A 15,142-nucleotide genomic window follows, 5' to 3' on the forward strand; every position below is an offset into this window, starting at 1 on the left:
CAGGGAACTAAAAAATGTAGCAGGACGAGCCGTGGACGAAACCCCTCAGACACCAGGTTAAGGAAGGATTTGGCTTTATTCGCCTGGGAGTTTCGGCAGACTCGCGTCTCAAGAACAGAGCTCCCCGAAGACAGAGTTCCTGGCCGTTTTAAGGGCTTACAACTCTAAGGGGTTCCACGTGAAAGGGTCGTGGTAGATTGAGAGCACATGTGGTTAGAGTGGCGGGCTTGGGGGGGCGGTGGTTAAACTTTTAACCTCAGGCCTGGTCATCAGTGGCACTGGCTGGTCTTGCCACTGACTTCATTCCTGTTGTTTTTCAACTTTTACTTCCTCCTTCTCTTCAGAGACAGGAGACAGTAAGAGAAATGGCCTCTCTCCTCACCCACCTCCTAGGGCTGCTGAGAGGGTTAAATGAGAGGACACACAGAGCTCTGGGCACAGTGATCGATGCACTCTGCTTTTCTTACTTGGGCCCTGACATCCTGAGATCACAGACCCCCTTCCTTGGCAGAGCATTGGTGTTTTAGAGGGGTTGACTTTGGCAGGGCAATATGTCTTTTTTTTTTTTTTTTTTTCTGGGACGGAGGCTCGCTTTGTCACCCAGGCCCGAGTGCAGTGGCGCGATCTCGGCTCACTGCAAGCTCCGCCTCCCAGGTTCATGCCATTCTCCTGCCTCAGCCTCCCGAGTAGCTGGGACTACAGGCGCCCCCTCACCATGTCCGGCTAATTTTTTTTTGTATTTTGTTTAGTAGAGACAGGGATTCACCGTATTAGCCAGGATGGTCTCGATCTCCTGACCTCATGATCCGCCCGCCTCGGCCTCCCAAAGTGCTGGGATTACAGGGGTGAGCCACCGCGCCTGGCCCAATATGTCTTTAAAAAAAAAAAAAAAAAAAAAAAAAACTGTGCACCCCTGTCTCCTGTTGCTAGGAGCCTTGGTGTTTTTCTCCAGAACTTTCCTTGTTGTCACAGTGGGTGGCATCAGCTGCTTGTCAGGAAGCCACAACTGGGGAAGCCAACAGCTAGCGTTACTGCGGCAGCCTCTGGAGGAAGGGCTGCCTCTCTGCATTCATAGTCAAGGCCGGGCCGAGGAAGTGGCGGCTCTCAGGCCCAGCTGGGGGCAGGGTCAGTCAAGGCCCCGGGTGCCTGGCTATGGCTTAGGGACAGCAAGGGTCCACAGACCCTTCCCTTCTGCATCCTCTCCCTCCTCCTCCTCCCACCCGCTCCTGTTCCCCCTCACACTCACAGGCAGGGAGCCAGATTGTCTTGCTAAATAACAGCTTTGCTTCTGCCAGTTTTCTGTTTGGGGAAGAATATCACAGGCAGTCCACTTCCATCAGCAACACCTTCTTCTACCTGCCGCTGTCTGCCACCCCGACCTGAAGGTCTTCTGCCCAGGGCACGAGTCACCCACTCTAGAAAATTTCCCTTCTCCACGCCAGACCCTATGCTAGGGGCATTCTCATCCCTGAGCTCATGTCATCCTCAAACCCTATGAGGTGTGCTTCATTATCAACCACATTTTACAGAAGGGGGAAACTGAGGCTGAGAGGGGTTAAGCGACTTGCCACATCTACACTGCCCGCTAGGGACAGGGCCAGGGTGCCACCCAGCCTGTGCTGTTTGCTTTAAGGGCAGCGCTTCTCGAGAGGCGGTGATGACAACAATGAGAGGATGGTGGAGGCCATACTGACGACTTCCTGTGCTCTCCTGGACACTGTGGGCCTGTGGCAGGCCCTCAACAGAATTCCACTCTGGGTCCAGGGCAGAGGGGCGGGGAGGGCTGCAGTGGAGCACCGGTTGTGACCCGTGATGTCCACTAGGTGTCGCCCGCGTTCTGGAAAAGCTGTCAGCGACGCCCCACAGGTCCGAGGAACCGGGAAAGGAGCCGGGAGGGGCATGGGTGTCCCGAGGGGGTAGGCGGACCTAGGTCTGGGCAGAGATGGCAGCCCCCAGGACAGGGAGGAGCACTAACAGCGCCGTCCTCACGCTTTAGCGTGGAAGACCTCAGTCCCCCGATGGAGTCTTCATGGGTCCCCAGGGGAGGAGATCCCCAGGCGGTAGAAGGGGCCCCTCCTCACAAAATGTGACCCCCTGCTCCTCCCCCAGCTGCACCACCCCAGCTGCATCCATCCCCTTTTGGCACCTTTGGGACTGCCACACAGACCTGGGTCCTCACCCCTATGCTCCCGGCCACACCACTTGGCACCGCGTGTCAAGGTTAAGAGCTCAGCGTCTGCCTCCCGCCTGGGCTGCAGGCTTCTCGGGGGCGGGCAGAGGCTGAAGCCCAGCACCACAGCTGGCACACAGGGGACTCTCATGCTGGGCCGCTGAGTGAACGAACCCGTGGGGTGAGCTTGTCCAGGGATTTTCAAACTTTTAAAATATTGAGCTGAGGAATCCCTCTTCTTGCAGGGTCGCCTGTGAAAGCTTCCCCATATAACACAGGGGTACAGGCTGATGTCCCCAGGGAAGCCCACGGCTTTAGGGAACATGAGAAACAGCCGCTCTGGGCCAGGCGCGGTGGCTCACGCCTGTAATCCCAGCACTTTGGGAGGCCGAGGCGGGCGGATCACGAGGTCAAGAGATCGAGACCATCCTGGCTAACATGGTGAAACCCCGTCTCTACTAAAAATACAAAAAATTAGCCGGGCGTGGTGGCGGGCGCCTATAGTCCCAGCTACTCGGGAGGCTGAGGCAGGAGAATGGCGTGTACCCGGGAGGCGGAGCTTGCAGTGAGCCGAGATGGCGCCACTGCACTCCAGCCTGGGTGACAGAGCGAGACTCCGTCTCAAAAAAAAAAGAAAAGAAAAGAAAAGAAAAAGAAACAGCCGCTCTGGTCCCTGCAGGGGAGGCAACGGATGCCCATACAGGAAGGAGCCTGAGTCAGGAAGGGGCCAGGACCCAGCTGCCCTGCGGGACCCTCATGGCCCCACGGTCACTCACTTTCACTCTGAAGAAATATCCAGCCTCCATACTAACGATCTCGACTGTAATAATCTCCTGCTTTCCCCTCCCCACCCCACTCAGCTCACAAAGCCCTTTCCCCCCCACTGTCTCAGTGGCTGTCACAACAAGCCTGGGACCCTTCACTGCAGAAATGTAGTCCCATTTCACAGATGGGCCCACCAAGGCTCAACAGATGTCAGCGGCAGAGCTGGAAGGAGAACTGGATGGGCCGGCATCAGGACCTCGGTCTCTCCTCCCACTGCCCCAGGTGCCCACATCATAATTCAGGAGCTGCAAGGAGCAGGGATTAAAAGTCAGACGCAGCCAGGAGTGGCTCACACCTGTAATTCCAGCACTTTGGGAGGCTGAGGTGGGCAGATCACTTGAGGTCAGGAGTTCGAGACCAGCCTGGCCAACATGGTGGAACCCTATCTCTAATAAAAATACAAAAATTAGCTGGGCGTGGTGGCGGGCGCCTGTAGTCCCAGCTACTCGGGAGGCTGAGGCAGGAGAATTGCTTGAATCCAGGAGGCGGAGGTTGCAGTGAGCCAAGATCACACCACTGCACTCCAGCCTGGACAACATGGCGAGACTCTCTCAAAAAAAAAAAAAAAAAAAGTCCGACACAGAGGACTCAGAGCCCAGCCCCACCACCTGTGACCTGTGTGACTTGAACTCTCTGGGACTCGGTTATTCAACAGAAATGGGTGGAGAGAGTACGGCAGAGATCTGTGCCTGAAAAGCTCTTAGCCCTGTTGTTATCATCATACCATGGTCATAGTCTCACTGCCGGACCACGGGGCCTAGGGTCCATGGTTTGGGCACCACTTCTCACTCCCAGGCTGGGGGCAGGAGGGAGACGGGCCATGCCAGCTACTGGGCATGGGAACCCACGTTCCCCAGAGCTGGAGAAGCAGGGGGAGTCACTGTGCCCTCCCCTGACACCTGGCCAAGGAGGGGCCAGCCTTGGGGAGTTGAGGTAGGAGGCCTTTATTCATTTGAGGAGAGGAAGCCGAGTCCTGTGGAGATTATCCAGGAGCTGCAGCATCCGAAGTGTCTGGGGTGAGTGGGGGCAGGCAGGACCCCTGGCAGCAGAATCCCATCCCCAGACCCTGGCCTAGACTTTCCGAGGGACAGGGGAGGGTGTGTGTGCGGGGGGGAGGGGCGCAGCTGGGAACCTGCGTTCCCCCCAGCCGGAGAACCATGGCCAGCAGGAGGCGGCGGTGTGGCGTGGGGGGTGGGGGGCGTGGGCCCCTCCCAGACTGACTGTGGCGCTGGGTGGCAGTGTCCTTGTCTCCAAGGCTGGGGCTCTGGAAACTGCCTCTGGTCAGGTTTCCTGTCCTTTTTTTCATACATGTCCCTTCTGCCTCCTTCTCCACCCTTCCCGGCTCTCCCTCCCCAGCGACAATGGTGCTCCAGGGGCACTGCCAGGCGAGCTTGCTGGCGGCTGTTGAGTCCAGGCGGAGGGTGGCTTCAGTGGTTTTCGGGCAGGTGGGGCTGGCTCCGTGGAGGCTGCTGACCCTGAGTTGAGGCTCGGGCAGGTAAGGAGGAAGGTAAGGTGCACCTGGAGAAACAACAGTGCTGGGGGCCACAGGGCCGTCCCCTCCACTTCAGCCCCAGCTCCACGCCCCACACAGGAACCCAGCCCCGTAAGGCCCTGGCCCCCAGCTCCTCTGTGTTGCCTGGAGGCCCTTCCCTGCTGGCGGCTGTCACTCACCTCGTCTCTCCATGCTCCCATCTTCTCCCCTCTCCTTTACCACCCTGTTCCTTACTGCCTTCTAGAAGCTTCCATGTAGCCTCCTACCTTGACCCTCTTCTAGAAGTTTCCAGGCTGCCTCCCGCCTTGATGCTCTCCCTGCTTACGTTTCCCTCTTCACTGAGGTGGGTCTCAGCCCTCAGCCTCTTCCCCACCAATGGGACTTGTGACGCCTGCCCACAGCCCAGGGAGAGAGGGTGTGGGTCCCCCTCCGGTGTTCTGGCTGCCGTTCCAGGTGCAGGCCAGGAGGGATGGGACTTGTGACACCCATCCACAGCCCAGGGAGAGAGAGTGTGGGTGCCCCTCCAGTGTCCTGGCTGCCGTTCCAGGTGCAGGCCAGGAGGGCAGTGTCTGTCAGGGACCCGGAGCCGGGGGGTAGGAGTGCTCCTCAGACCCACGTGGTGTGGCAGAGCAGGGTTGGGGTGACGTGCCTGGGTCGATGGGGGGCACAGAGAAGACTTGTAGGTGTTGAAGGCCATATTTTTGTGTGTCCCCATATTAGCCTGGGGGGTGTACCTGGGTGTGTGGCTCTGTCAGTGCCCAGGAGCCTGCTCTGAGGCTGGACTTCGGGGCTGGGACACTCAGCACTGCACATCCCCTAGGGTCTGAACCTGGACTCATGGCCACCTCAGTGAGGGCTGGGGTGGGGCACCTGCTCTGTGAATGGGGCTTTAGAGAGCCTCAAGCCCAAAGTAGCCACCACCCCAGGCCATCCTGTGGGATCAACTGAGGGGCTCCCGGAACCCATGCTTTGTGACCAGCAATCTGCCTTCCTGTGATCTTGGGCCGAGGATGCATCCAGCTCTGGGCCTGGATGCTCAGGCCCAGACTTTCTAAGGCTCAGACTTTCTAAGGCTCCGGGGAGTTAAACTGGCGCCAGCAACAGAGGCCCCACTCAGAGGCCCCTCCTCCTCTCTCTCAGGTCTCCCCGGCCACCCTCAGGAGAGACCCCTATAAGCTCCGTGCCTCCCACCCAGTCCAGAACCAGCAGCAGGAGGCACCCATGCCTGGGGCTGGGCTGGGGGAGTCAGGACCCAGGCCTTCCTGAGTCTTCTGAGGGCTGAGCCCTCACTGGAGAGCTCCAGGGAGGAGGCAACCAGCAACCCTCAGGCTCCCGGCCTGGCTCCTACCCTCCCTGCACCTCGTCTGGTCCCCAAGCCAGACCCTCCTCCCGCTCTTCTCTCTCGGACCTCAGAGGCTCTAGGGAGGGGCGGGGGGCGCTGGGGATTGGTGACTGCGGGTGGCCTCCTCAGGGGGCGGTTCATAGATGCTGCAGTTGGGCGTGGGGCCCTGGCAGTAGACATTGAGGAAGCCACGGTACTCCTCTCGGTACGTCTGGTTCATGAGGCACAGAACCACATTCTTGTCACACATGCATGTCTGCTTGTCACACTCTGTCTTGTTGAGGTCACCTATAGGGGGATGGGGGTGGCAAAGGCTGTGGATGAAAGGGGCAGCAGCTCTCCCAGGACTACTGCTGGGGAAGGGGAGCACACAGACTTGGAGATCCCAGTGGTCCTTAGAATGTGTTACCTGGGCAGCAGGACCAGCACCACCCACGGGCCCGACCCCACGCTTACAAGGTCAGCAGCTCTGGGCTGGGGCCCGGCAGTCTGTGTTGTAACAAGCTCTCTAGGGGACTCTGGTGTATAGTAAAATTGGGGAACCACTGAAGCCCAACACTGTTATTGCATAGCTGGGGAAACTGAGCCCCAGAAAGGGGGATGGGTTTACCTAAGTCACCCACAGAACTAAAGCACCCCCCACGCCACCCAGGCTTGTTACTTCCTGCCATCCCAGACCTCTTCCCTTCAATCACAGAATCAAAGAACGCCCAGTGAAGAGGGAGTTATTGCCGGGCGCAGTGGCTTACGCCTGTAATCCCAGCACTTTGGGAGGCCAAGACAGGTGGATCACCTGAGGTCAGGAGTTTGAGACCAGCCTGGCCAACATGATGAAACCCCATCTCTACTAAAAATACAAAAAATTAGCCAGGCATGGTGGTGGACGCCTGTAATCCCAGCTACTTGGGAGACTGAGGCAGGAGAATTGCTTGAACCCTGGAGGAGGAGGTGGCAGTGAGCCGAGATTATGCCACTGCACTCCAGCCTGGGCAACAAGAGCGAAACTTCATCTTAAAATAAAAAAAAAGAAGAAGAGGGAGTTATTGGTAAGAAATGAGTGGGAAAAACAATTGTTCAAAAGCTTAGTGCCTAAGAGCCTCTCACATGCCTAATCCAGGGCTAATGCTACTGTTGTTTGTCCCTATGCTGTTGTTATAGTTAGTAGATTTCAGAAATCATCCTTAGGTGCACAATAGAATCAGCTGGAGGGCTTGTTCCAACAAAGACTGCTGGACCTCGCCCCTAAGTATCAGATTCAGTAGGTCTGGGTAGGGCTTGATGATTGGCATTTCTAACAAGTTCCTGGTTGCTGCAGCTGCTGCTGTTGCTGGTTCAGGGGCTACCCTTTGAGAACCTCCAACTAGCTTGATCGGTCTGCAAACTTTTCATACTTTCTACCAGCAAAATCCTGTCTCTTAAACGAAACTCTTTAAAGAAAGCTGATGCATCAGACAGCACCAGAAGAAGCTGCTTAATGATAAAATACACTAAAGTACCAGCTGAACCTCTCAGGGACTGTGACCGTCACCTGTCAAGGCCTCTGGCTCTGATGGCCCCAGGGATTCCCAGAACCCAGCATGAAAGTCACTGCTTTAAGTTCGTCTGTTACCCCTGGTGGGTGGTGGCGGGGGGAGAATCTCCTCCAGCTGCTTTAATAGGGGGGCGTCTGCTATCTCAGGCCAGCCCATCCACCTCATGTTTGAACAGCAGAACATGAGGACCACAGAGATCTGGGCTCCCAAGGGGTCCCAAGTGCACCCCAGTCTCCACTAGACTCCTTCCCAATGACAGGAGATTTGAGTGTCTTTGCAAAGCCAGCGTTGCTTGTGAGCTATTAATAAGCAACAACTGGTACCACCAGGTGAAGACATGGGGGCAAAGAGGGCCCAGTGGTTGCCCACAGGCTGGGCCAGGGGAAGTCCTGTCCCAGAGAGGGGCACAGAGTGGGGCAGGGCAGGGACACCTGGGCGCTGCTACTTGGATGCCACTTGCGCTTACCTACATGTCTCAGTTGGGAAATAGCCACAGCAAGTTCATGGTAAATGAAGGAACCCGCCAGGCCAGGTGCTAATACCTTGGATCCCTGGAAACACTGGGCGTCCTAGGATGGAGCCACCTCTGCAGGTGGGGTCCGAGTGACAGAACCAGAAGAGAAAGAGTCCGCTCTGATCCAAACCCCTCAGTGGACCCATGAGTGAGGAAACAGGCCAGATGGGGAAGGACCTGCCCAGGGCTACATGGAGCAGGGAGATGGTGACAGAACCAGAGTTCAAACCCAGGTCCCCCGACTCCCAGGCCAGCATGTCTCTCTCAGAGCCTCCCTGCAGAGCTGCAGTCTCAGAACCATCTGGGGAGCCGGCTGAAAGCCAAGTTCCTGGGCCCCACCAACACCCACAGAATCAGAATCACCCAGAATTTGGGGGACAGGAGAATTGGGATGCCAATTCCAGGACTGGAGCATCAGAGCACCTCAGGGAGATGTTCTCAAGCCACAGCTAGGCTGGTCAGATTCAGATTTAGCAAAAAAGCAAAACCAAAATCAAAACACAGGATTCCTGGTTAAATTTCAATTTCAGGCTGGGCTGGTGGCTCATACCTATAATCCCAGCACTTTGGGAAGCAGAAGTGGGAGGATTGCTGGAGGACAGGAGTTCAAGACCAGCCTGGGCAACATAGTGAGACCCCCATCTCCACAAAAAATACAAGAATCAACTGGGCGTGTTGGCACTGGCCTGTAATCCCAGCTAATTGGGAGGCTGAGGCAGGAGGATCACTTTAGCCCAGGTCAAGGCTGCAGTGAGCTACGATGGCACCACTGTACTCCAGCCTGGGCAACAGAGCAAGACCCTGTCTTAATTAATTAATTAATTAAAATTTCAGGTAAACAGTACATGTTTAGCTGGATGCAGTGGCTCACACCTGTAATCCCAGCACTTTGGGAGGCCGAGGTGGGTGGATCAAGAGGTCAAGAGATCAAGACCATCCTAGCCAACATGGTGAAACCCTGTATCTCCTAAAAATTTAAAAAGTAGCTGGGCATGGTGGCATGCACCTGTAGTCCCAGCTACTTGGGAGGCTGAGGCAGGAGAATCACTTGAACCTGGGAGGCAGAGGTTGTAGTGAGCCAAGATCACGCCACTACACTCCAGCCTGGCGACAGAGAGAGACTGCGTCTCAAAAAAAAAAAAAAAATACATGTATTAGTAGAAGTATGTCCTAAACATTTCCTTATCTATAAATATTAATTAATTTTATACTAGCATTAGTTTTGAGTATCAATATGTCCCATGCAATATTTAGGACATATTTAATATTAAAACATTTTTCATTGTATAGCTAAGAAATGAATTTCACTAGGCAGCCTGTATTTCTTTTTTTCTTTTTCTTTTCTTCTTTGAGACAGAGTCTCACTCTGTCGCCCAGGCTGGAATGCAGTGGCGTGTGATCTTGGCTCACTGCAACTTCTGCCTCCCAAGTTCAAAGTGGTTCTCGTATCTCAGCCTCTCCAGCAGCTGGGATTACCAGCACATGCCACCAAGCCCAGCTAATTTTTGTATTTTTACTAGCGACGGGTTTTCACCACATTGGCCAGGATGGTCTCGAACTCCTGACCTCAAGTGATCCGCCCACCTCGGCCTCCCAAAGTGCTGGGATTACAGGCATGAGCCACCGCACCTGGCCGGCAGCCTGTATGTAATCTGGCAAGCCTGTCCACCAACCCAGCACAGGCTGGTAGAGCCAGCCACTCCCTTCTCTGGGGGCCCAGGTGACAGGAGAGGGACTCACTGCAGACTATCTCAGTGTTGTTCTCGATGGTGTGATCATAGTGGTCCACATAGGGGTGACAGCCTTGGTCAAAGAGTTCCTGGTAGCAGCAGTCGTGGGCATGGCAGCACCTAGGGAGCGGCAGAGGTGAGTGGACAGGCATGGCCGGGCTGGCCCATCTCCCACCAGCAGAGACCTCTGATCATCTCTTCCAGTCTCTCGCAGGTCAAACATTCGAACTGAAGCCCAGAGAGGGACAGTTACTTGTCTGAGGTCACACAGCCAAGCAGAGCTGGGGCCAGCACCCCAGGTTCTGATCCTCACAGCTTCAGCTTCGTGGCACCTGCCAGGCCTGCCCCCCCCAGGACACATTCTCCCCTGTGTCTTTGTTCTATCCACAGGGCTCCCAGCTTTCCCCCAGAGCCCTGGCTGCAGCAGTGGGAGGAGTCAGGGACCTGCCTAGGTTTACGTCAAGGTTGGAGGAGCGTCGACTGTAGGCAGAGGCCACCCCTGGCTGTGCCTCATTGCCAGGGAGGGACAAAGGTCTGGAGGGTCAACAGGGACTGGTAGGATGGCGAACAAGAAGCACAGGCAGTATGGCTGTCCCCATCACCTCTGGGGGCGTGAAGTCAGCTAGTCAATGTGTATTTATTTAGCTTTCTGTGATACAAACTTGGTGCTGCCTGCTGTAGGAGCAGAAGACAAGCCATGGCTGCTGGGAGCTCACAGTCTGATGGAGGAGGCATGGTCCTGTCTTCCAGAGCCTCCAGTGTGAGGCGGGCAGGGGTCACAGCCCTTGCCTTTGTGGGGTGTCAGCTGTGTGACTGCTCTCCCATGTGTGTTTTGGAGCCAGTCAAAGGTCCCTTCCTAGAGAGAGGAGGGGCTGAAACACTTCCAAGCCCGTGGCCTTGGAGATGGACAACAGAAAGCGCTCAAAACAGTTTGGAAAGAACATAGTCAAAGACCAGGCTCTGGTCACCAACTCATCAAAGAAGCCGGATCCTTTGGGGAAAGAAGGTCTCCCCCACTCAGGGATGGAGGGCAAGGTCAGTCTGACCTTCAGCTGCCCTCATTTGGCCCCTGACAGGAGCCCAGGCCTCTGGTACCTACCAGTCCACCTCATCCTTGGGCTGGCCACGGCCCCCCAGCCCACAGTAGCAACCGTAGCCCACGAAGGACAGGATGGCACTCCTCCCTGTGACGGCCTCCACCATGGCCTTCAGGTTGAGCAGGCTGCTGTGAGCTGTGGACAGAACTGCAAGAGAACCAGGGGGTGCTCTGAGCCCCTGCCCCGGGGCTGGCCGCTCCCAACCTCTCTCATCCTGAGAGTCTGGACTGACCATCCTCCCAATACCTAGGGTAGGTGGGAGAAGGAAGGAGAAAGCAGGAGAGGAAGCTGGGGCAAGAAGGGTGGGCAGCTAAGCCAGAGGAAAGAAATCTGCAAGGTACCATGTATGGTGTGCACCCACATCCCTGCGGCCCTGAGAAAACAACGCAGGTCATCCTTGCTAGGGACTTGCTCCATGCCAGGTACTGTCCCAAGCCCCTTCCATGTGCATGAATCCATTGAGTGCTCACTGCAACCCCATGCATGCTCTTGTTGTGCCACTGTGAAGATGAGAAGACTGAGGCCCAGTGCATTTAGTAACTTGCTCTACATCCCGTTGTCAGAAAGCAGTGGAGACAGAATTTGGACCCAGGCAGTGAGGGTTTTGCACCCACACCCTCTGCCACTTGGCTGTACACACTTCTCAAGGGGGATGCCCAAGTGCCTGGTATGCTGGAGGGGGCTTCGCAAAGGCCACATGCTCTTAGGAAGCTCAGGGGGTTGATTCTGGGTCCCTTCCTGGTCTCTGCCTCCTGCCTCTGCCCTCCTGGGGGCCTCAGAGTCCCCACCCTGATCCCGGGCCTGGTGCATCTCAGGATCAATCCAGCAACAATTCGGTGCCCTGATCGTTAATGAAGAAACAGAAAAGGCTTCGTATTACAGGCTGATACTGGCTGGGGGTGGGAAGAAGGAAAACAGTCTCCCCACACACATACAGAGGGAGAAATAGTGCAAGGACACTTCCTGCACCAGCGAAATCAGCTTTGTGGCACCTGCCAGGCCGGCCCACCCCAGGACACATTCTCCCCCTGGCCACTGCTTCTCTCCGTCTTGCGGTCTGTGCCTGTGCGGCGGCTCTCTGAATTGCCTGCGCTGCCTCTGCACATCCTCCTGGATGCAGCACTGCGTCCACACGCCCAGCCTGGCACCTACAGTCCTTACCTGGGGGAAGCTGCCCTACACACACCAGCAGGAGAGCCAATCTATCACCATTTTATGGGTGAGGAAACTAAGGCTCAGAAAGGTGCAGGCTTGCCCAGGTCCCACAGGCTGGAGGGGGCAGAGCCCAGACTGCCCCAGGTTTGTGTACTGCGGAGCTGGGAAGCTAACCACAGCGCAGCGCAGTGCAGCTCCGCCTGCTTCCCCCACCCCAGCCATTCTAGCTGAAGCCAGCCTGAGGGGCCTTGCTCAGCACCCTTCCTGCCACTCTCTCCATGTCCACCCTGCTCCCCAGCCTGAATGAGGAAATGTACTGGGAGAGGGGAAAGCCAACGGTTTCAGAAACTGGTGGCTCAGGGGAATCCCAAAGGCCACTCTTGCCTGCTTCCAGGGACATGGTGTCCGACATCTCTAATGACAGGGAACTCACCACCTCAATGTGCCTTAGTGGGAAGAGCATTGAATCTGGAGTCAGACAGAACTAGGCCAATAACCAAGCCCAGCTGGGACTCCCTGGGGCTCTGTTCTCCCATCTGTAAAATGGGAGTAACAATCTCAACCATGAGAGATCAGGCAGGCCAGTGCCCTGCTGGAGGCCTGGCACACACCAGCAACCTCTCGGATCACAATGCCCAAAGCAGACGGTGGGGATCATGACGCCTCCCTGCAGGGCACCTTGGAGGTTGAAGTGTGATCATGAAGGTGTGTAGAGTCCCTGGCCCACACAACGCCTTGAGGAGGGACCCAACCACTGCGAGGCCCTGGCCGCCTCCCCATCTGCCCCTGGCCTTGTAAGTATTACCCTGGGGGAGGGGGCACCTCCATTCCCAGGACACCCGACAGTCAACTCCCATGTGGCAAGAGAAGAAGAGCAAGAAGTCTACGCGGCCATGCACAGGGTGAACACACACACACTGACACACACACATCCATCTCACACACACTCACACACCTGCCCACCTCACACTCTCCTTTACACACCACATGCACTTGCATACACACTCATTCCCAGACACCTCAAACTCACACTCACCCACACATACCTGATACACTCAACACTCACACATACATACCTGATACACTCATACACCTACACTCACCCATACATACATGATACACACCCACACATACCTGATACACACACTTGCACACTCGCCCTCGTGCATTACAGATGCACTCACATACACAACGCATCCAGGGGAGAATCAGGGGCCTGGCCCAAGGCCACATCCACACTGACCGTCCAAGCGAAGGAATCCAAGTCCGCATTCAGTTGGGTTGAAGGCTCTGCCCCTAACCAGTGGCTCGGACTGAACTCAAGCAGTCGTCTTCTCAATAACAGGTCACTTTGCCTGAATGCAACCAGCCCTCTCTCACGTCTGGCCACGTGGAACCTTATTTTGGTTTTTGTCATTTATTTCTTTTCCTCAAGCCAGGCTGTGTTCTGGCGAGGTTTAACAGGCTGCATGAAAGGCCAGTGAGAGGCCCAGCCAATGGTCCATGGAGCTGGGACACCTGCCACATAAATGATGCCGGGACGAGTGGCAGGGTCAGGTCTGTGTCAAGAGCCTCATGCAACAATCCTATGGAGCGGCTGCCCAGAGCCATGATGCCCTGGGTACCACCCCCAGAAAGAAGCCCCTGACCTCCCACCACTCTGCAGTACACAGACACCCATCCTACACACACACACCCTCCTGCAGATCTATGCATCCTTCATCCATAAGCATGCTCTGAAGACACACACCCCAATTAACACACACTCACACAAAGAGACACAAATGGGCTCACACTCAGGTGCCTACACTGTGACATACTTTATGGATGCATGTTGCACACATAGACATCACGTGCTCAGACACACCTATACACACATAGATGCCTGTGCCTGTCTGCACACAAAATCATTAACTCCTGTCTGATGGACACACACTAGTACACACAGGTACACAAATGCCCAGCCAACACCAGCATTTTACGATGCTTGCTCAGCCCTGCACCCTGCCGCCCAGGGCTCATAAATGCATGTTTACAGGTGGCTGGAGGGGTAAACAGCCCCAGAATTGGGTGCAGCCTGCTGGGCTGAGACAGGAAGCAGAGGCCCAGAGACAGGAAGGAAGCTAGGCTGGTCAGTGGAACCATAACTCAGGCGCCCAAGGTCACGGGAGACAAGCTGGGAGTGGGAGAGAAGGAGGAGCCCTCTGGAGTCTTTACTCACCACTGCCAGCAAGGATGGCCACGGCGAAGAACTTCTTCATACCCAGGCTAGACCTGAGGGAGGACGAAACCCGGAGCTTGAGTCCATCCCCTCCACCCTTGGCAGTGTTGGACCTGCTGCTCCCTTCCTGAGCCTCAGGACAGGTGTCATCAATGCTGTCCCTTGATGTCCTAGTTGCTGCTCCTAGCGCTGTCATCAGTACCTGCCCAGCCCCTCCTGGAGGAGCGCACCCCAGATGGCAGAGCCAGGAGGCACGAACACCTCCTTGCCCCCCACTCTGGCAGGAACCCCCTCCACGCATCAGCCTTCAGGACAGGAAGCCTGCTGTCTCAGGCCAGACCTCCCATGCACACAGTAGGGAGTCCGGGAAGGAAGTCATATGACCCAGCCTAGCAGCTGGGTCTTGAATCCAAAGCCAGGAGTCCTAGGTCCCTGGATTCCAGTCCCAGCACTGCTTCCAAAATGTGTGGCCTCAGCCTCCCTGGGCCACATGAGGGTTGTGGCCTCACTCTCCCTGGGCCACATGAGTGCCACGTGAAGGTTGACTAAATGATCCCTTTGGGGTTCTGCCCACCATGTGGACTCTTAGGAGAAAGCGATTCTAGGAGCCAGTCCCTCACCCCTGTCCCTGCCCCTCCCTGGAGGATTCCATCTCAGGGCAGCAGGCACCTACCTGGAGGTTCTTGAAGGACAGGAGGCCCCGAAGCGTTGGCCCCTCCACCCAGAGAAGCATCTATCCAGCACCTTCTTTTTGAACCCTTTGGGGTTGGCCTGCGCCCCTTCTGCCATGTTGCGGGTTCTGGGGGGCCAGCAACATAGGTCTCGGAAGGTCTGAGATGCGCTCCAGAGGCTGCGGGGAGCAGGCCCCAGCTTCACGCTGCCTCGCACACTGGCAGGGGAGTGCCGGAGCAATGCCCCTGGGCAGGAGGCAGGTGACACATGCCCTAGAAAAAGGAGGCTCCACCTCCTCCTCCTTCCCCCACAGCCCTGCCCACAGCCAGCTGGTACAGTCCCCACCCCTGGGTGCTCTGGTCTGCCTGACTTGGGGGTTTACATACCTGATA

General features: G+C 56.3%; 1 protein-coding gene across 1 annotated transcript; it reads right to left on the minus strand.

Moving 5' to 3' along the window:
* PLA2G2F (phospholipase A2 group IIF) lies at positions 1 to 14,972 on the minus strand. The gene is made up of 5 exons (XM_003814409.5): positions 14,752 to 14,972; positions 14,079 to 14,131; positions 10,705 to 10,849; positions 9,616 to 9,725; positions 1 to 6,117 (listed from the first exon to the last, which is right to left on the minus strand). Exons 1-5 carry the CDS (start codon positions 14,865 to 14,867, stop codon positions 5,906 to 5,908), a joined length of 636 nt encoding a protein of 211 aa, XP_003814457.4. The 5' UTR covers positions 14,868 to 14,972; the 3' UTR covers positions 1 to 5,905.
* Between the last annotated feature and the right edge of the window lie 170 nt (positions 14,973 to 15,142).

The sequence above is a fragment of the Pan paniscus genome, chromosome 1, assembly GCF_029289425.2.
Source record: "Pan paniscus chromosome 1, NHGRI_mPanPan1-v2.0_pri, whole genome shotgun sequence".
Taxonomy (NCBI): domain Eukaryota; kingdom Metazoa; phylum Chordata; class Mammalia; order Primates; family Hominidae; genus Pan; species Pan paniscus.

Coding starts and splice junctions, on each gene's coding strand:
- PLA2G2F (XM_003814409.5), bottom strand. CDS start 14,867: ATGGCAGAAGGGGCGCAGGCCAACCCCAAAGGGTTCAAAAAGAAGGTG. Junction 10,850..14,078: donor GGCCATCCTTGCTGGCAGTG/GTGAGTAAAGAC, acceptor GTTCTCTTGCAG/TTCTGTCCACAGCTCACAGC. Junction 6,118..9,615: donor CAACACTGAGATAGTCTGCA/GTGAGTCCCTCT, acceptor ATCCCCCTATAG/GTGACCTCAACAAGACAGAG.